Consider the following 21,412-nt stretch of genomic DNA (forward strand, 5'->3'; position numbering starts at 1 on the left):
TTTTTTTTATGAATTCGACAGTGGTGGATTTTTCTTTTGTTTATGCAACGTTCATGTGCTACTCGGAAGTAGAAAACTCTGAAATATACAATTTCTTAACTGGTGCTGCGTTTAACGACTCCGCAAGTCGAAATTTCAGAATTTCCTAGTTCTGACTAGTATGTGAACGCGGCAGAACGTTCTATATCGCGACTAATGGAAACGGCGTTTTTCGAATAAACTATGAAGGTACGCGGGGCACTTGATCACGTAACCATAACGTTCCACTCTACAATTCATTATATATATGTCTACTGCTTGCAAAATCTACTTTTTAACTATAAAAAGTATGTTTCTTTGCAGAACTTGGATTGTCCTGACTTTCAAGATTCCCTGAATTGTGTCGCCTTGCTTTTCTTGTTGGCTGGCAAGCTTCACCATCCAATTATTTCAGATCTACAGGAGTGCATGTTTCACCATGGCACGGACCATGGTAATAAATTGGCGCATGAAAATGATTAGAATATGGCAAATAGCCTATTAGTCAATGATTGCATTCTATCCATGCTGGCTTTCTCAGGCTACCTGAGACATTAAACAGATCGGTGGGAGGACATACAGGCTGTCGCCAATTTATCAACGCGCAATTTGCCTAAATGGTTAATGAAAACACTTCGACCACTAGGCTACATCTCTATTATTCCGTGCTATCCGGGATCCTTGGGACAACGCTACCCCATTGAAGTTGACATTTAGAATGGTTAGGGTTTCGGGTAGGGATGTTTAGGGTAGAATTTTTATTAGACACTATTAGGTTTTTAGAGAAAATGAGATGTGTGTGACGTCATTTCTGTTTGTTTTTATCCACAGAGGATAAGCTATTAAAATGGAAACGCAGTCTAGCAGGCACTTGTCACATGTGTTTTCTATGCGAACTTTGTACATGTTGACAAAATATCCCTGGACAAGATAATGGAAACAAACCAAGTTTCCATCCACAGTGTTTATACTGTATATAAAAAAGTATGACAGCTGTGATGGAAACAGGACGTTTCGGTACAATTTGTTTAATGCCGACAAGATCATTTGTTCGTTTTACATGGTGGGATCTTTTTGTGCCAGTAAAATAAATTATGCAAAAAATGTCGATTGAATATTACACAAAATATTGATATAATAACCATCATATCGAAGTAAACTTGGAGTCACGCGATGGTATGGTGTGTGGTCCTCCCTCTATGACTCGAGAAACCATGCAGTTTAGCCTATTAGGCCAGGGGTTCGCAAACGTTTTCACTAAGGGGCCAGGGGTTCCCAAACGTTTTCACTAAAGGGCCCCCCTTCCAGCATTGGGGAACATCCCTGAGAAATTATAAATAGCTCTCTAAAGTATGCAATGACTAACATGACAAGAGGAACTACCCAATTTCGAAATTGCACCTTGTGCATTCTACTATTACAACTTTCAAGAGTAAGTTTAAAGCCGGACTGAGTTCATAAAACAAAGAATAATAATGGGGGAGAAGGGGGGACCTCCGCGCCACCCCTGACGACCCTTCGCGCCCCACAGTTTGGGAACCACTGTTAATTAGGCTACAGATTAAATACATTATGTTGAACTTCACAGAGTGGTGAAAGTGCACGGTGATCTTGATGCTCCTTTCAAATAAATGTCGAGGGTCTTATTCTGGTGACATGACGACCGAAGCTTGACTTCCGTTTGACAAATACAAATATTCTCGCTCTTATCCATAATAATAATCTCATCACGTAGACTAGCCTACCAGCACAGTATCCGCGAGCAATTGGCTAGAGTGCACGTGCCAAGACCAGAGTATGCACATTTGCTATTTTCCCAACATTTTTTTGTGACCAAACTATCGGTCGAGTTGAAAAAAATGCGATGGAAACACATTGAACTTTAGATTTGTATTCAGTAGACTACATAAAAATGTAAGCGAAAAAGTAACCTGCATTTGGTGTAAACTACGTCATCACGCACTGATTTTTATCCACAAATCCGTTTGGTGGAAACACTCCACTGGTGGGAAAATGCGCATAGTTTCTTTATGCTGATTCTAGAAAATTCGCATGAAAAACTGTCGCTAATTGGATGGAAACCAAGCTACTGATTCAATTGATTAAGGAACTTGTTGGGATGGAGAGGAGGTGATGGAGGACTGCCTCCTTGGTTACTAAGTAACGTAACCATACAAACACTACCTCTAACAGATCACAATGCGGAAGGTTTGAATTTTACTCTTTGGTCTTTTTTTCCCCGATTAATTTCGCTCATTTAATAGTTTTTGCAACAATTATAGCAGGTGTCCTTTCCCGACACTCTTTCAGACGCATGCATATTTAGCAAGTCGTTTATGTTAATTTGCTTGTAGCAGTTGCTTAGCAATGTAACGTTAGCTAGCTAGATTGCTAACTAACAAGTTACTTGGGCATCTTTCAGAGTGAGTGACATTATAGTAACGTCTTCAGAAACGTTGTGCATGTGATCTGAGAAACAATGTTTGAAAATAAGAAAGTGCATTTGTCATAAACAATGCATAAATTTAGATTTTGGGTACAACCATAGAAATTGATATGCTTATGAGTCTTCGAAGGGGCCACACGTAGCCTATTTGTCTGTCATAAAGCAACAGAACAGATGCATGTCCCATTTCGCTAAATACTTTTTTCAACGTGTGTACATTTCCACAATCGAAGGTCAGATTTACAAAGTCAAGCTTTCCTCTCATTTTACAGGGTTTGAACTCAAAAGCAACCAGTGGAAAGTTAGCAATCACCTCAGTTGCCCTTCAAGACCATATTGCACGAAACTTACTGCTTCAGAATTTGTCACTGTGTGACCCTGTGAAGACAAGATGGTGCCGAAGAGCCTCCACTGAAACACACTGCAGACGAAACCGTGGAACTGTGAAACAGAAAGGGCCCCAGCAACACGATGGAGAGGAGAAAGAGTATGTGCTCGACCCAGCAGCTCCACCACTGACATTAGGTAAGCTAGCAATCAATCAAATGTATTTTATAAAGCTTTGTTACATCAGCAGTTGGGAACTAGTTCAACAACACTTTGGGAACGAGGAGGTCTCATTGTGAGAGATGAGCTATTATGTATGACATTTTTCATTTGTTGTTTGATATTGGGTTGTTGTTTGCCGTTGTCTGCCTCTCCAGCCCAGAAATTGGGTTTGGTGCAATCCCCAGCAAGGAAACTGACGGTAGATGAATGGAGTCGGGTCAAATCGAGGTCGATTCATGAAGGGGACTCCAAGCAGCCCTGTGTGATCTGCAGGGAGGAGTTTCGCTTACAGACTCAGGTATTCCTCTGTACACAATACCTGGTGTTTATTCTCAGTCAGTCAGAGGACTATTTAAAAAAAAAAAAAAAAATAAAGTTTGTTCTTCACCCCTCTAGGGCAGCCCACTCCCCTTCCCAAACACACTCTCTCCCCCTCCCTTAGGTTCCTGTGTGTTCTAATCTGTGTAGACAACTGTACAAATTTACCCATACTGCCTTGGAACTCAACTGTGACACGACGATGTAGCAATCAGTGTGTTACTGTGAGGGTCGTTCAGTCTTTTACACCTTTCTGATCCCCTTTTAAGATGCCAATCTCCCGAGGAATGCAGGGTAGAATAGACGGCCTCACAAAGCACAGTTTCCATAGATGCACGTGTAAATATTAATTTGACTCGAAGGAACATTTTTAATTATAGCCTGCTAACAAGGGAAAGGGACAAATGTGAATCTTTGTGGATTTGTTGATCTGTTTGACAAAAACATGTTAAATGGGTTTGTTATTAGTGAAACTACAATTATTTGAAATTGTATTATAAGACGTTTAGCCATTTTTGCAGGCCTAAATCATTTCCATTTCTTTCATTCATACAACATCAGTTATTGCTGATTATGATTTCAGCTATTTAACACTTTACTAACACCAAACACAGACCATACCCACCACAGACAATCCTTCCGAGGCCTCCAACTGCTTTTAAATGCAAGTAAAACTAAGTGCATGCTCTTTAACCGATTGCTGCCCGTACCCTCCCGCCCGACTAGCATCACTACTCTGGACGGTTCTGACTTAGAATATGTGGACAACTACAAATACCTAGGTGTCTGGTTAGGAGTAAACTGTCCTTCCAGACTCACATCAAACATCTCCAATCCAAAATTACATCTAGAATTGGCTTCCTATTTCGCAACAAAGCCTCCTTCACTCATGCTGCCAAACATACCCTCGTAAAACTGGCTATCCTACCAATCCTTGACTTCAGCGATGTCATTTACAAAATAGCCTCCAACACTCTACTCAGCAAACTGGATACAGTCTATAACAGTGCCATCCGTTTTGTCACCAACGCCCCATATACTACCCACCACTGCGACCTGTATGCTTTCGTTGGCTGGTCCTCACTACATATTCGTCGCCAAACCCACTGGCTCCAGTTCATCTACAAGTCTTTGCTAGGTAAAGCCCCACCTTATCTCAGCTCACTGGTCACCATAGCAACACCCACCCGTAGCACCCACTCCAGCAGGTATATTTCACTGGTCATCCCCAAAGCCAATACTTCCTTTGGCCGCCTTTCCTTCCAGTTCTCTGCTGCCAATGACTGGAACGAATTGCAAAAATCACTGAAGCGTTATATCTCCCTCTCTAACTTTAAGCACCAGCTGTCAGAGCAGCTCACAGATCACTGCACCTGTACATAGCTCATCTGTAGCCCATCTGTATATATCCCATCCAACTATCTCATCCCCATACTGTATTTATTTATTTATTTATCTTGCTCTTTTGCACCCCAGTATCTCTATTCTCTACTTGCACATCATCATCTGCACATCTGTCATTCTAGTGTTAAGGGTAAATTGTAATTATTTCGCTTCTATGGCCTATTTATTGCCTTACCTCCCTACTCTTCTACATTTGCACACACTGTACATAGATTTTTCTATTGTGTTATTGACTGTACGTTTATTTATGTGTAACTCTGTTGTTTTGTCGCACTGCTTTGCTTTATCTTGGCCAGGTCGCAGTTGTAAATGAGAACTTGTTCTCAACTGGCCTAACTGGTTAAATAAAGGTGAAATGATAAATAAAATAAAAATACCATGTAAAAACATTCAGAAGTGGCTCAAAAACGGTCTCTCGGTTTCCCAGTCCTTCATATTCAGCCTCTCTCTGTGAAGCCTGTAGGGTAAAGCAGACTTTGCTTGCAAGAGCTAAAATTCACTCCAGTCTAATGGCTTGTCGAGCTCCTAGATATAGATTGTGCACTGCAGGGGGCCCTTTCACTGGTGATGGAGTTTGTTGTTTGGGCCAAAAACAATGGGAAATCAATATGGCTCCCCCTGCCCTGCAGAGCTTTGAGTACACTGGTTTGTGTGTGCCAATCACCATAGCTGGGGCTGCTGTCTCCTCTCTCCTTGTGAGTGCAGACGACAAAAGAGTCTGTGGGAGGTGGAGGAGAGGAGACTGCAGCCCCAGGTCCCAGCCCTCCCAGCATGGGCTCGCTGACTCCCACTGGCTCCTGAGCAAATAGTACACCACACACACACACGTTATGTTCTTCTATCCTCATGGGGACCTCACATTTATTTCTATTCAAAATCCTATTTTCCCTAACCATAACCTCAACCCTAAACCACTTACCCTAATTCTAAGACTAATTGTAACCCTAAACCCTAAGCTTAAAATAGTCTTTGTTCTCATGGGGATGTGGGGACTATTGGATAGAACACACACACACACACACACACACACACACCTCTCACAGGAATCACCAAAAACACTTAAGAGATGTTGAAAACCAATACATACACACCAGCATACCCAGGAGGCTCTGCATGCCACAATCATTTCAAAACGACAAGTCATTCAGTGAAATGCCAAGGGAATTTCAGACGTATGAGGGACCGAAAAAATAAAAAATCTAGTTAAGGCTAAAGCTGATTTAATGAAAATATAACTATATGATTGTAATGCATAAGTATACTGTATAATATTCAACAATCAACACTAATAGTGATATTCATATTGTGTCTAGGTTTTGCTCTCCTGCTCCCATGTGTTTCACAGAGCCTGTCTGCAGGCCTTTGAGAGGTTTTCAGGTAGGAAGTGCTGTCCTATGTGCAGGAAGGAGCAGTATGAGACCAGAGTGATCCACGACGGAGCTCGCCTCTTCAAAGAGAGGTGTGCCATCAGGTAAACATCTCCAGAGAACGGACTGCATGTTTCCTGGAATCAGATTAAACCTCGCCATGGACTAAAAAGCATACTCGATGGAGATTCCCCACTGAGAATGATTTTTAATCCAAGACTAATTTTAGGCCTAATCTACGTCCAGGAAAACCAGACCTTATTGATCAAGTTACCATGTTCACCCTGTGTTAGGATGGTATCCCTGCTGTTTTACCTACTTAAATGTTTTTCATATCGTCAATGATAGAATTCAAGCGTGTTGGCGCGGCTATGTTGTTCGGAAGTGGTACGGACATATGAGGAAAACGGTTCCCCCAAAAGACAAACAGCTACGACGAAGATTCTTTGAGACAAAGGTAATTTTAACAACTGTGTCATTTAGGAGCAGGGTTGTGGTCAATTCATTTTCGATTCAGTCAATTCAGGACGTAAACTGAAATTCTCAGAGATACATTTTTTGGGGTAATTTCAGTTGATTTCCTGAATGGAAAAGCAATTCAACCCAACCCTGATGAGGGACTGATATGTGTATTATGTACACTGATTATGAAAGATGTAAACATCAAACCCCTGAGAAGGTTCCACATCAAGTACAGTTGAAGTCTGAAGTTTACATACACCTTAGCCAAATACATTTAAACTCAGTTTTTCACAATTCCTGACATTTAATCCTGATAAAAATTCCCTGTTTTAGGTCAGTTAGGATCACCACTTTTATTTTAAGAATGTGAAATGTCAGAATAATAGTAGAGGGATTTATTTCTTTCAGCTTTTATTTCTTTCATCACATTCCCAGTGGGTCAGAAGTTTACATACACCCAATTAGTATTTGGTAGCATTGCCTTTAAGTTGTTTAACATGGGTCAAACGTTTCGGGTAGCCTTCCACAAGCTTCCGACAATAAGTTGGGTGAATTTTGGCCCATCCCTCCTGACAGAGCTGGTGTAACTGAGTCAGGTTTGTAGGCCTCCTTGCTCGCACACGCTTTTTCAGTTTTGCCCACAAATGTTCTATAGGGTTGAGGTCAGGGCTTTGTGATGGCCACTCCAATACCTTGACTTTGTTGTCCTTAAGCCATTTTGCTACAACTTTGGAAGTATGCTTGGGGTCATTGTCCATTTGGAACCAAGCTTTAACTTCCTGACTGATGTCTTGAGATGTTGCTTCAAAATATCCACATAATTGTCCATCCTCATGATGCCATCTATTTTGTGAAGTTCACCAGTCCCTCCTGCAGCAAAGCACCCCCACAACATGATGCTGCCACCCCCGTGCTTCACGGTTGGGATGGTGTTCTTCCGCTTGCAAGCCTCCCCCTTTTTCCTCCAAACATAACAATGGTCATTATGGCCAAACCGTTCTATTTTTGTTTCATCAGACCAGAGGACATTTCTCCAAAAAGTACGATCTTTGTCCCCATGTGCAGTTGCAAACCGTAGTCTGGCTTTTTTATGGCGTTTTTGGAACAGTGACTTCTTCCTTGCTGAGCGGCCTTTCAGGTTATGTTGATATAGATACTTTTGTACCTGTTTCCTCCAGCATCTTCACAAGGTCCTTTGCTGCTGTTCTGGGATTGATTTGCACCTTTCGCACCAAAGTATGTTCATCTCTAGGAGACAGAACACGTCTCCTTGCTGAGCGGTATGACTGCTGCGTGGTTCCATGGTGTTTATACTTGCGTACTATTGTTTGTACAGATGAATATGGTACATTCAGGTGTTTGGAAATTGCTCCCAAGGATGAACCAGACTTGTGGAGGTCTACAACTTTTTTTCTCAGGTCTTGGCTGATTTCTTTAGATTTTTCCCATGATGTCAAGCAAAGAAGCACTGAGTTTGAAGGTAGGCCTTCAATACATCCACAGGTACACCTCCAATTGACTCCAATGATGTCAATTAGCCTATCAGAAACTTCTAAAGCCATGACATCATTTTCTGGATTTTTCCAAGCTGTTTAAAGGCACAGTCAACGTAGTGTATGTAAACTTCTGACCCACTGGAATTGTGATACAGTGAGTTTATTAGTGAAATAATCTGTCTGTAAACAATTGTTGGAAAAATGACTTGTGTCATCACAAAGTAGATGTCCTAACCGACTTGCCAAAACTATAGTTTGTTAAGAAGAAATTTGTGGAGTGGTTGAAAAATGAGTTTTAATGACTCCAACATAAGTGTATGTAGACTTCTGACTTCAACTGTAGTTCCTCTACTTACTAAATACTGAACAATGCTATGTCGGGTCAAAACATGTGCTCTTATCTGGTGAGTCGGTCCACTGGTGACTACCAGGTCACATTGCCGAGGCTTTCCCCACTCCTATAAGCTTTTGTCCCAAATGGCACCCTTTTCCCCATAGTGCACTGCTTTTGACCAGAGGTAATAGGGTGCCATTTGGGATGCAAGTCTCCATTCTTCCTGAAACTCACCCGCCGGACATTCCTCACCTATTTAGCAGTGGACTTTAGGTTGCCGTGATTGACGGACCGACAGCAGATCTGATCCCAGGTCAGTGTGGAGTGGACACGGGCATCGGTGGAGGTGCAGGGTAGGGGAACTCAACTCTCTAAGCAGCTTCAGAGGGCCTTTGATGCCATGTGAATCATACACTGTTTGTAAACTAATTACGGAGAGTGTGTGTTTTGGTCAAACAGTCTGGACATTCCAGGGTCAACACAAAAGCAAGGGCCCACTGTGTGTTTGTCTGTGTGCTTGCACCCCCCCCTCGGAAAGAGGGGGTTGAGGGAGGGTGCATATTTGTGGCAGGTTCCCTGGTTGTCATTTGCACTGGCTTTCTTCACTGTCCCACTTAACTAAAATATTCCACAGGATTTTACTTTGATCTGAGGACAGAATACACATTATAAAGGGGTTTGTCCTTTCAGCTTTGGCTGGCTGTTGGTGGGTTCCAGCAACTGGATGGTGCCTATCGACACTAAGGCCTCTGCTTTCTCTAGTCTGTGGCTCCCTGGAAAAGGATAGATTGCCACCTAGTGAGACTGAAATCTCCCCCTCCACGGTGCTTACTTACCTCTGACTGTAGTGGCGATTTGCAGAGACACAGCTGAATAGTAAACACACTTGAGAAGCACATATAGTGATTTTACTGGTATATTTACCGTGTGAGCCTTGGGATGTCTACCAAATGCAGCCTGTTCCCTATATAGTGCACTGCTTTTGCATTGGGCTGTGGTCATAAGTAGTGCACTATAAGGGAATAGGGTTCCATTTGGGACGCAGCCTTGGTTAGGGGTCCATTCCATCACTAGCCTTTCTGATAGCTAATTAAAGAGAGGCCACTCATGTCTCTCTCTAGAGCTCTCTGTAATCAATCAGAGTGCTTCAGTGGGTTCAGAGAGACCGATATTACGAGTGACACCTTGATTACGCCCAACTTGTAATGTGCTCGGAGAGGTCAATGTCCTACCCACAATCCCCTTCTCTCATCCTCCATCTATAAACACTGCTTTAGCATGTCACGTAAACACGAGCAGCAATTTTATTGGTCTAATTAACTCTGTTGGAAAACATTAGCCCCATCCAGGATCCCATCCTGGTGACGTCAAGGATGGGGATTGTCGGCTCCTTCGAGGAATCTGGGACAGAGTAGGACTTCCTCCATCACACAGAGACAAGTTGAGTCCCAATGGCATCCTATTCTCTATGTAGTGCACTACTTTTGACCAGAGCCCTGTGGGCCCTGGTCAAAAGTATTGCACTACTTCGGGAATATGGTGTAATTTGGGAGTGTCAACATGTCTGTCATCCTCACGGTAAAGCCGCAGTTGCCCCCAGGCAGCAAAGCCTTTAAGATATTCTAGTTTTCAGTCTTATCAGGTGATTCCAATGACCAGCTTTCCATTTTTAGCTTTTTGAGGTCAACACATTGAGGATAACTGCTGACATCAAGATGGATTGAGGTGAGACAACGCCATTCCCTCCCCCATTCCTTTGTTCCCCTTGCTCCGTCCCTTTTCCTGTCCTCTGCAGTGAGACGAGGCAAAGTTCACCAGGGCCCACGTTGTTTGCCTTCGCTGTGGAAAAGTCAGCCCATAAAACCTCATCTGAATGCTTAACAGTTGTTTAATTAGTGATAAAAGCCCAGCAATAAAGTACTTGGGATGTCACTGTGACAGGAGCGAGCTCGGTGGGGCATCCTGAGGGATGGCCTTTGTGTGTATGTTTGTGCACGTTTCCCAGCACCAGCTATCTTTTCACTGGTTTCCATACATTTTCCTTGTAAGTCTGAGACGTGTCGGTATCGATCTGGCCTGTTAAACAACTTGACTTTGTCAGCAGGCTTCAAGCATTACAATACAGCACCAATTATATCTGATAGAAAAACAGAACTCTATTTGGTGTCCAATTGAACGATGCCCCTTTTGTGTAACTAAATTGTTTCCAATTAGTTTCAGGAGTTGAATGACAGCTTTGTCCAATACTGTCATACGGACGTAGAGGCTTTCCTGAACGATATCGACCAGTCGGTGTCATCGAGCAGAAGAGTGTTCCATCAGTTTGAGAGAGAGCACGTCTCGGAGCCGCAGGAAGACGACTGGCAGAAAATACAGGAAAAGGTTTGGAATAGGGTTGCACAATTCCTGTAACTTTCCCAACATTCCCAGGTTTTCTGGAAATCTCCACACAGGATTTCTGGACAACCTGAACATTTTGGGAAAGTTACCGGAATTGTGCAACCCTACTGTGGAAAAACTCACCATACAAATACCACGGTGCACTATCAAAAAGACTCTCATGAAGTCCTAATCCTGGTCTAATTCTCCCTGTAGCCATGCCATTCATTCAACATGCTAATGCTTGTCCAGGAGAGGCTGTGCTGCAGCTGCTACACAAAGTCAAATCTCCTAGAAATGATCATTCACTTTTTTCCAAATGAATGAAGGAAATAATCCTCTGTGTTTACAAGAAAACAGAGCCAGTCTAATAATGCACACCAGGCCTTTCATCGCCCCGTCTGAGCCATCTGTACTGTGGTTCAAATTGAAAAGAGATCTAGATTTGCTGTTCCTTAGGCTCTGTTGTACAGTATATAGGTCTTTTCAATGACAGCCAATGGAGTTTCCCACAATCCCACAGGAGGTGGAAAAGGGTATGTTTAAAAAAATAAAAATAAAAAAATGTAATCTTGTGTTAAAGGTTGTGCACAGGGCAACAGGTGTTGCTCAACCTCGACTCCTCGAACCAAACAGTGAACTCACAGCGTGTTTATCGCACACCGTGCACCTTCCTGGTGAAGGTAAACACCATAAATGTCGCAAAGCTCATTATCAAGCGTTTAAGCCTTGAGCGCGTTGACCGTTTTCTGAATAAAGGAAGTTAATTATTGGTGGAGCTGGAGTAGATACCTGCCCCACAACGGTATCGCAGAGACACACGGCCAAACAAGCTTGTGTGACACGCTAAACCAGATAATGTCCATTGAACTTAAGATAAAAGGGTGTGTATGGAAGCTATTGTGAGAGAAGATAGCCATTATAAATGTCTGGTAGCAGGGTTGGGGTAAATTCCCTTTAAATTCAGGAAGTAGATTGATTCCCCAACCCTATGTGGTAGTGTGGCGGTATTTTATTGAAGATGGCTTTTATTTTGGAATACTGGTCTATCCCTACAGCCCTGTCTGTCTCCACTGTCACAGGTCATCCAGAGAGATACACGGGACTGTCCCATCTGTCTCACCGCTCTGTGCAGCGCCAGACTAGAGACGGAGGCAGGGAGGACACTCGCCCAACACCACAGCAACAGACGCACTGTGCTCCTGTCCTGCTCACACCTCTTCCACCAGCCCTGCCTGGAAGCCTTCGAAGCCTTCTGTGTGGACGGCCGACCTACATGTCCTCTGTGCAGGTCTCCCTACCACAAAATACTGGTCTGACCTCAGAATAGTTTCTATATAATTGTAAAGACAGTTGGATGTAACTAAAACATACACTCCTACGTATTTATTTGGACAATGAAACGAAAACTTTTAATTTGGCTCTATACTCCAGTATTTTGAATTTATATACATGTTTCACTATTTAGAAATTAAAATACTTTGTCTAGTCCCCCCATTTGAAGGTGTCATAAGTATTTGGACAAATTCAGTGTATTAAAATGTCAAGTTTAGGATTTGGTTGCATATTTCTAGAACGCAATGATTACATCAAGCTTGTGAACCTACAAACTTGTTTCAGATTATGTTATGCCCAATAGAAATTAATGGTAAATAATGTAGTGTCACTTATTGTAAATAAGAATAGAATGTTTCTGAACACTTCTACAGTAATGTGGATGCCACCATGATTACGGATAATTATAAATTAATGAGAAAGTTAATGCATACAGTGGCTTCGCAAAGTATTCAGACCCCTTGAATAAATAAATCCTCAGCAATCTACACACAATGCCCCATAATGACAAAGCAAAACGTTTTATTTTAATGTTTGCAAATTTTAACAGATACCTTATTTACATAAGTATTCAGACCCTTTGCGACTCGAAATTGAGCTCAGGTGCATCTTGGTTTCCATTGATCATCCTTGAGATGTTTCTACAACTTTATTGGAGTCCACCTGTAGTAAACTCAATTGACTGGACATGATTTGGAAAGGCACGCACACCTGTCTATAAGGTCCCACAAATGACAGTGCATGTCAGAGCAAAAACCAAGCCATGAGGTCAAAGGAATAGTCCGTAGGGCTCCAAGACAGGATTGTGTCGATTGGGACAGCTCTGGGGAAGGGTACCAGAACATTTCTGCAGCATTGATGATTCCCAAGAACACAGTGGCCTCCATTCTTAAATGGAAAAAGTTTGGAACGAACAAGACTCTTCCTAGAGCTGGCCGCCCAGCCAAACTGAGCAATCGGGGGAGAAGGGCCTTGGTCAGGGAGGTGACCAAGAACCCGATGGTCACTCTGACAGAGCTCCTCTGTGGAGTTGGAAGAACCTTCCAGAAGGACAACCATCGCTGCAGCACTCCACCAATCAGGCCTTTATCGTGGACTGGCCAGATGGAAGCCACTCCCTCAGTAAAAGGCACATGACAGCCCGCTTGGAGTTTGACAAAGGCACCTAAAGACACTCAGACCATGAGAAACAATATTCTCTGGTCTGATGAAACCAAGATCGAACTCTTTGGCCTGAATGCCAAGCGTCACATATAGAGAACCTGGCACCATCCCTAGGGTGAAGCATGGTGGTGGCAGTATCATGCTGTGGGGATGTTTTTCAGCTGCAGGGACTGGGAGACTAGTCAGAAACGAGGCAAAGTACAGACAGATCCTTGATGAAAACCTGCTTCAGAGTGCTCAGGACCTCAGACTGAGGTGACGGTTCACCTTCCAACAGGACAACGACACTAAGCACAGCCAAGACAACACAGTAGTTGCTTTGGAACAAGTCCCTGAATGCCATTGAGTGGCCCAGCCAGAGACCGGACTTGAACCCGATCTAACATCTCTGGAGAGACCTGAAAATAGCTATGCAGCAACGCTCCCCATCCAACCTGACAGAGCTTGAGAAGACTGCTGTAATCGCTGCCAAAGGTGCTTCAACAAAAGTACTGAGTAAAGGGTCTGAATACTTATGTAAATGAACAAAAATGTAAACTTTTTGCTTTGTCATTATGGGGTATTGTGTGTAGATTGATGGGGGGGGGAAAAATCAATTTTCGAATAAGGCTGTAACGTATCAAAATGTGGAAAACGTCAAGGGATCTGAATACATTCGGAAGGCACTGTAGATATACTCTAGAAAATGCTAACCTCCTGTTATTGTAATGGTGAAAGGTTAGCATGTTTTGGGGGCATGGTCTTTCTGCATCTACCTTTCTCACTCATGATTCACGATTCATTCATGATTATCCGTAATCATGGTAACATCTACAATGTGTAAGTATTCAGAATATGGGACCAAATACTAAACTTGACAATTTACCACACTAAGTGAATTTGTCAATACTTATGACACCTTCAAAATGGAGGGACTAGATACATAGTGCATTAATTTCTAAAACGGGTATGAAAACACCCTCAATGTGACATTCTGTACTGTAGTATCGTAAAACGGTTGATCTCAGGTCCAAAATGTTGGAGTATGGAGCCAAATAAATTATATATTTCTACAATACCTCCAGAATTTAAATGTAAACATTTGCGAATGTTTAGATTGAGCTCTTCCAGCAGTTCTTATGTTGTGGTTTGCAGGCTGTAAATGACAGAAGGAAGGAAGGTGTTCCTGTTGTATGAACAGACTTTAAATGCATTCATCAAAGGATAAATGCACAAATCAATTATCACTTTCAGGCATCCATACCAATAAAGTGCAATTCTTCCTCAAGTCCCAGTCCTCCAGAATACTGTGACTTGTCAAGAGTTCATACAGACAGATACTGCCATGGTAACAGCAAGCTAACTTGTGCCAAGTGTGCTCTTATCTCAAAAGGAAGCCTGTGATGTACACCACAAATGCTGTTGAAGTTACAGATATAACTGAAATGAAAAAGCAATGTCGACTTTCGTTGTTTTATTTGCAAACAAACCAACATCGTAAAACACACATATAGCAAAGAACATGGTAAAAAAAAAAAAAATACATTCACGTTCATTTGTAGGAAATTATATGCAGAAACAGAAAAACTATAGCTACATCCAAAATGTGAGGGGGCACAAAGTACGTGAGAATGGCTGTTTTTTACTGTGTTCTAGAGCAATAATCATGCTTATTTCGATGTAATAAAATTATATATATATTCTGCATATCTAAGCATACCTCTTGAGCGGTCTGTATCCTCCTGGTTCATTTTTAAAAGAAACTGTATGCAGATTTGCTTCTGCTCAAATCTGAATAAAAGATTGAAAGGAATGCAAGTATCATTCAGTACACTAAGTTATTGCTTGCTTTTCTAAAGTTAGCCAGCAGGTGTACCAGCTAAGATAGTTAGACGAGCTAGCTACTCGAACTTGCCTGATGGCTTTTTGGTGGCTAGTTATGAGGTTGGGAACCAATCTGGGCTAGCTAAAGTCAACTTCATGACATTTCTAGGTCTAGCAGTATTACAGAGAAACAACTAAACAGGACAAATCTGAGGGGGCACAACGCTTCTGATTAGCTACTCCACCTACAGTACAGGCCACGCTTCAACATTTCAAACCCTCGGCAAGTGAGGAAAAACTAAGGCAACCAAAACTGTTCCCTTGGACTGGAACAGGCCCAGACTGTGTACACCTCAAACTCATTGGAAATGTACGATTGTAATGTTGTGCTTATGGTGTGCTTCCTCTACCAATAATATGCAGTGATAGCATAATTGTTTGTCCCAAATGGCACTCTATTGCACTACTTTTGGAGATAGGGTGCCATTTGGGATAATTTGCTATTGACTATAATGGAGTGTTATTCAGTTCGACCGTCCCCAGCCTCTGGAACGCCCTCCCGGACCACCTGAAGGCACCACAGACTCTGGGCTCCTTTGAAACGGGCCTAAAGACCTTTCTCTTTAGGAAGGCTTTCTGTTGACAGCTGTGCTCCTTGTACCTTGTAGTGTCAGCTTGGATCTTTGTCTCAGTGACCCTGTCTAGTTGCGTTAAAATATGTATTTTGATTTTTTTATCTTATGCACTGAGATTATTCTTTAATGAAAAGCGCTTTACAAATGTACTTAATTGACATGTAAATACAAAATGTACAATAAAAAGGAGGTTCAACAAAGCTTAGTGCCCTGTGAAATAAATAAAAAAAAGTCAAAATAGCATAGTTATTTGGGGAGATCAAGCTTACCAACACATATTTTCAGAACATCCACCCACAGGACCAAACTTTGAAAGCTGCGATCTTTGCTCTTTGGAACCAAAAAAAGACGTGTGGATCACTCTATAGTTTTCTCAATCAACAGCAACTAAACAAGAGTCATTCAAATTGAGACAAAATAATGAACGCACAGGGCAGAGTGTGTAACGCAAAATAAAATGAGCACATTGTGACACATTCACAACTGGCCTGAGATGACCAGAAAGATGGAAGGATTGGCTAGTCCCTCCTAACTCCTCTACAGTACCTCTCCATTCAGTCTGTGTCAATGGAGGAGACACTGACTGATCTCTGGTGTGGTCACTTAGGTGAACGGGCACTAAATGTACCAGCAAGCTCTGCAAAGAGGGAAGAAGTGGCCATACACAGACGCCTGTGAGGACATGCAAAGCAACTGAATGGGACACGTAAAACGGCTAAAGGCGATATGTAAAATGAATAAGAGTAATCAGTACAATTTGTTTTTAATGCAGGAGAGTTCAACAGCAAGTAAGTCTAGCAAAGAATGCCATCATCTTTTCAAAATGTGTGGATATTTTAAACAAAACAACAACAAAAAGTCCACTTATCAAACCAGAAGCCATCCATACACTAGGGCTCGCCAACCCTTTTCCTGGAGAGTTACTGTCCTGTAGGTTTGTCTCCAACTCTAATCCATCACACCTGATTCTAATAATTACCTGGTTGATAAGCCCGAATCAGGTTAGTTACAACTGGGGCTGGAGCGAAAACCTACAGGAGGTTAGCTCTTCGGGACCAGGCTTGGCGAGCCCTGCTATACATGCGAGATACTGAATAAGGTGACTATGGGAGACCACCAAGTCTTTACATATAACACAGATATTCTATTGTGATTGGCCACTGATACATGTCACATTTACTTCCTAATTCTCAAAAAAGGAACTCTTCTCATTATACTTGTGAGAAGGTGCTGTTTTTTTTCTCTTCAAATAACACACTTGAGGTGCATTTTAGAACCAAAATGGATTTTAAAAATTGGTGAAATGTACTGCATTCAGTAACTATGGTGGAAACAGACAGACATTGAAATAGGACATAAGTGTAAAAATGGCTACTAGTCAGCGAGCATCTCTTCAGCCTCTGCATCGAAAGGTTACATATCACCTCCAAGCTAATAGGGCATAGTGCAATTACGGGGGGGGGGGGATAACAGAAAAAGTGATCAGGGAAGCACGGAACGCAAGAGGTTAGAATTCGAATGTATGAAAAGATTGAGATGGGGGGGGAACATTGGTGCTGAGAGAAAGTCCCCCAGACATCGGCGTGGTGGCTCATGGTCAGAGTCACTGTTGAGGTCAACATCAACTGTTGTGATGATGCCAGTCTGTCAGGGGGCTCAAACGTGTCCCTGTCCAAGTCCTGCATCCATCGATCCAGGAGGAAGAGGATGGAATGTCACGAAGCTAAATTACTCTTGCTCGCAGTGCCCGTCAGACACTGTCGGAGTATACTAAGTCTCTTACACAGACTCAATCCCAGTACTGTCAAAATCTCCCTTTGGCTGCCATGAGGTGTGTGTGTGTGTGTGTGTGTGTGTGTGTCAGTTGTCTCTTTCACAGAGTCTTCTGATGCCCGTTGGCCACGATCTTCCCAGACTCAGGGTCTGTGGGGCTGTTTGACAGTTGTAATTTATCCAGACCTGGCCAGGAGGAGATAAGGGGCAGAAATGTCATTAAAAAGACACACACAGACGAGGAATATATATATATTTTTTTTTTGAAAAACACTGCCTCCATCGTTTGACATTTTCTACATCAGACATCCTGGGCCTGTCACAACAAGCTTTAGAGACTTTCCCCCTTTGCCTCATCATCTTCACATCAGTCCAAAGGCACAGTGGATTTTGATATCTATCTATCTGGCTGCAGCCACAGAAGTCATATTGCTGCCTAGGTTGCAGAGAATGCAGACCCACGGAAACTTTGGAACAGGTTATGAGTTGTGACAGAAGTCACCATCTCTCTATGAAATATGTCATTTGGATTGATTATTACTGAAATGACCAAAAGGTTAAACGTCTCGTCTGTGCAAATAACTATAGTAAAAATGATAGAACATGCAATCATACAGCATTCATTTGGTTCAGACAATCTGAGCACAAAGCGTATAATAATACAACTTTATTCATTTGGCACAATTCATACAGAGGCAGCAACTCAATGTGCTGTAACATATAAAATAATACAAAATAGAGAAAGAAATATGACAAACCAGTAAAGCAGCATAGAATGCAAAACACAAGTACAAACAGGATAGGACATTAGAATATTAAAATAAGACAAAACTAAACAAAATCTAAAATATCCAGACTAATTAAAAGCCAAGCTAAAAAGGTGAGTCTTAAGCCCGGTACAGATACAGCTACCGAGACATGACGGTGTTACTTAGCTTTACAACAACGTTCGCTTGACCTGAACGGTCTAGTTTTAGAACGTCTCATGACGGCCGCTGAAGTTTCCAAGATTAAACATGTCAAATCTTAGCGAAAGGCGCGAGACGATACTTGTCAGTTTAGTCAATCAAAGAAAAGTGCTAAGACGCTCTGTGTTTAGCCAAGCAGACAGCAAGCTAGCTACTTGCTGTAGTTAATAGCTAGCTTAAATTGCTGATATTTTTCCTGACAGGTCAAAGTGTGCCCCATTTCTGGCGCATGTATTCTATGATACTTGTCTGCTGAAACACTTTGCTACAAAACAACTTTGTTTCAAAAGTTTTATCAGGTACAGGTACAGAGGCATCGTTACCGTAGAAACAGTCTCAGCCGACCATATTTATTTTTTTATCTTTAGAAAGCTTATAAAAAATTATACAACTGTCTAGTTTTATCTCATCTCTGCTTATGACGGCTGTTGTATCTGTACCAGGCCTTAACCTTCTAGACTCTAAACCGGGGGAGGGTTCTAAGCTAACATATGGAATTGTTTTAAAAATGGTCATACCAGGGATTATTTAGCCTTTTGATTTTGACATTTAAAACCCCTGAAGATATCAACAAATATATAATGGATGAAACATAGAATTTGGAGTTAGTGCTATTAGCCAATAGAAATGCACTGAATAACAGAGTCACTACATGGAACATACAGTCCAAATGAAAGTCACCCAAAAAATCTAAAGGAAGTTAGGACAGACACTTCAGAACAATCTCAGAGATATAAGAGCAGGATTTTTTTTCTTCATGTATTTATCCCCTTATTTTAGTTTAATGACTATCTCCATATATACTTCCATAATTAAAAAAAAAAAAAAAAACTGGTACCGGGGACCTTCAGATGAGTCCAGGTCCGGCCGGCTAGACGGCCATGCGTCTAGGTCCGGCCAGCCTGCCAGGCGGACCTAGACATTTTCATAATTTTTGTGAGATTCTCAGCTTTACACAGAGGGGTCATATTAGTGTGTAGCCCAAACAGTTCGGACACCACAGACCTTGTCAGAAGAGGCTGTACCGACTTCAGACGAGTCTTGTGAGGCTTTTTGGCACCCTAGCGCAAAATGGAGAAAACCACTGTGTTCGTGAGAGTCATCTTTCAATAGAGTTTGTACGCCAAACTGGTTGAACGCTACATACGATTTTGTGAGAAAACCCATTTTCGGGATGTCTCATGGTCTGACAAACACCGCTCTAGCTCTGCTACCTTTCACTGCAGGAGGTATCGGCGGATGCAGTTGATTGAGACACAGCCCACGCAGAAAAACATCTCTCCAGCTTAGACGGATTTTGATGGAGATTATTTTGTTATGTTAATTATATTTCCTCGGGGTGCGACCACTGTAGGCGAAGGGTTAAGAATGAGACACACCATGAGTCGAGTTCGCTGTCCCCTCTGGACTCTTAGGCCAAATCACCAGATCCTCAGGCTTGCCCTCCTTCAAACGTACCAAGTTGTTGGACATTAATGTATTAAGGCTCTCAAAAACAACTAACCTATCAGTTGATAGCATTAGGGCCATCTGGTGCTGCACATATGTATAGCTGGGTGTCATCTGCATAGCTATGAAGGGGTAACATGTATAATGAGAACAAAAGAGGACCAAGAATAGATCCCTGGAGGGACTCCACAGGTGATATCTGCTCTCCCTTATTCATTCTTCCCCAGGAAGATCAGGATGAAACCAGTTTAGCACAGTATCAGAAAGACCAAACCATTTCGCCAGACTACCAGTTCTACCAATATCTTATGGTCAAAAGGTATCAAAAATGGCACTTAAATCTAAGACGCTGTACAGGTGGAGGATTTCAAACGCTCTTTCATTTATCATGGAAAACTAGCTCAACGGTGGGAGGCCGAGTTAGGGGACAATCTGGTTCAGTATTGCACAGGGACTGCACTGCCATAGCTTATGTTAGCCATTTTTACAAGGAAATATAACGCAAACTCCTCACATTTAGACGATGAAGCCTGGCTGAGCCAGTCTGCCGCCGGGGCTGGATAAAGTAAGCGAATAACTGAAAACAGTATCCTTGGATTTTTCTAGTTGTCTGTAATAATCTTTGAGAAATGGGCTTGCCTTTCTTTTCATACAACTTTATTATAGATAGCAATATGTTCTTAAATAACATATAAATGAACCTGTAAGCAATCAATTGTTGAAAACAGTATCCTCGGATTGTTCTCATTGCCTGTAATAATCTTTGACAAGGCTCAATTATTGTATATAGCAATGCATTCTTTAAGAAAACCGGTAACTCAATGAACCAGTCATTTTGTAATTTCTGCTTTGTTTGACCTGAACATGAGTATATGAATATAAAGATGTTACCTAATGCTTTCAAGAGTTCCTCTCGGATCGCTGAGGTGAACTTCCGGACTAGGCAGAGGGTAGTTACCACGGCAAACAGCAGGTTGTACGATAGGACGATATAGAAGTTTCCCAGCCAATTGAATCTCCCAAAGTCTCCGAGAAGATCAAACCTGGTGATACCTGTGAAGAGTGTTAAGATGTTAAATAAAAGACCACCAGATTCAATGTTCCGCCATTTGAGTGGATGGACTTAACACAAAACAATCAACTATATCATGATGATTTTGAGATACTGGAACATAGGGGTTTCTCATGAAACATAACATTATTTGCACACTGATAATTCTACATCATTAGCTAGGTTTCCATCTAAAATTGCCGACATATTTCATGTGAATATTCTAAAACCGGCACACAACAAACTATGTGCGCATTTTCCCACCAGAGATGTTTCCATCAAACTGACTTGTTGTGGATAAAAGGCTACATGCATAATGACGTAGCGCTCCTAAAAAGAATTGTTGCGATTAAATTCCAATGTACCGAATAACAAATACAAAGTTGTTATTCTGTACATTGGTTTCCATCTCATTTTTCATCTCTACCGACGTTTTCGTCAAACACTAAATAGCGAACTTA

At 42.0% G+C, this 21,412-nt stretch overlaps 2 protein-coding genes across 7 annotated transcripts in view; one reads left to right on the plus strand and one right to left on the minus strand.

Moving 5' to 3' along the window:
• Positions 1-391: 391 nt before the first annotated feature.
• On the plus strand, positions 392-12,611 carry rnf32 (ring finger protein 32). Of its 6 annotated transcripts, none has more exons than XR_003878756.1 (7): positions 392-472; positions 2,737-2,989; positions 3,169-3,311; positions 6,049-6,206; positions 6,451-6,559; positions 9,734-10,119; positions 10,609-10,687. XR_003878756.1 is itself a non-coding variant. In XM_029756130.1 (7 exons), exons 1-7 carry the CDS (start codon positions 458-460, stop codon positions 12,090-12,092), a joined length of 1,083 nt encoding a protein of 360 aa, XP_029611990.1. In that variant the 5' UTR covers positions 392-457; the 3' UTR covers positions 12,093-12,611. The 6 variants fall into 6 exon arrangements, 5 of the variants coding, with proteins under 5 accessions (XP_029611990.1, XP_029611992.1, XP_029611993.1 ...); XM_029756130.1 differs by lacking the exon at positions 9,734-10,119 and adding an exon at positions 11,856-12,611 and having other exon boundaries at positions 10,609-10,776; XM_029756132.1 differs by lacking the exon at positions 9,734-10,119 and adding an exon at positions 11,357-11,811 and having other exon boundaries at positions 10,609-10,776.
• A 2,099-nt stretch (positions 12,612-14,710) lies between these two features.
• lmbr1 (limb development membrane protein 1) overlaps positions 14,711-21,412 on the minus strand; it is a 55,703-nt gene continuing 49,001 nt past the window's right edge. The window contains exons 16-17 of the mRNA XM_029756135.1: positions 20,792-20,953; positions 14,711-17,669 (exon numbers count right to left, since the gene is read on the minus strand). Coding sequence (XP_029611995.1) covers positions 17,584-17,669; positions 20,792-20,953 — 248 coding nt within the window. The 3' untranslated portion in view covers positions 14,711-17,583. The remainder of the gene's footprint in view (positions 17,670-20,791; positions 20,954-21,412) is intronic.

Source organism: Salmo trutta, chromosome 6 (genome assembly GCF_901001165.1).
Source record: "Salmo trutta chromosome 6, fSalTru1.1, whole genome shotgun sequence".
NCBI lineage: Eukaryota > Metazoa > Chordata > Actinopteri > Salmoniformes > Salmonidae > Salmo > Salmo trutta.

Bases quoted from the DNA above. Each gene is read 5' to 3' on its own strand.
- rnf32 (XM_029756130.1), top strand. The intron at 3,312-6,048 runs GTATTCCTCTGT...TATTGTGTCTAG, and splicing joins AGTTTCGCTTACAGACTCAG to GTTTTGCTCTCCTGCTCCCA. The intron at 10,777-11,855 runs GTTTGGAATAGG...CCACTGTCACAG, and splicing joins GGCAGAAAATACAGGAAAAG to GTCATCCAGAGAGATACACG.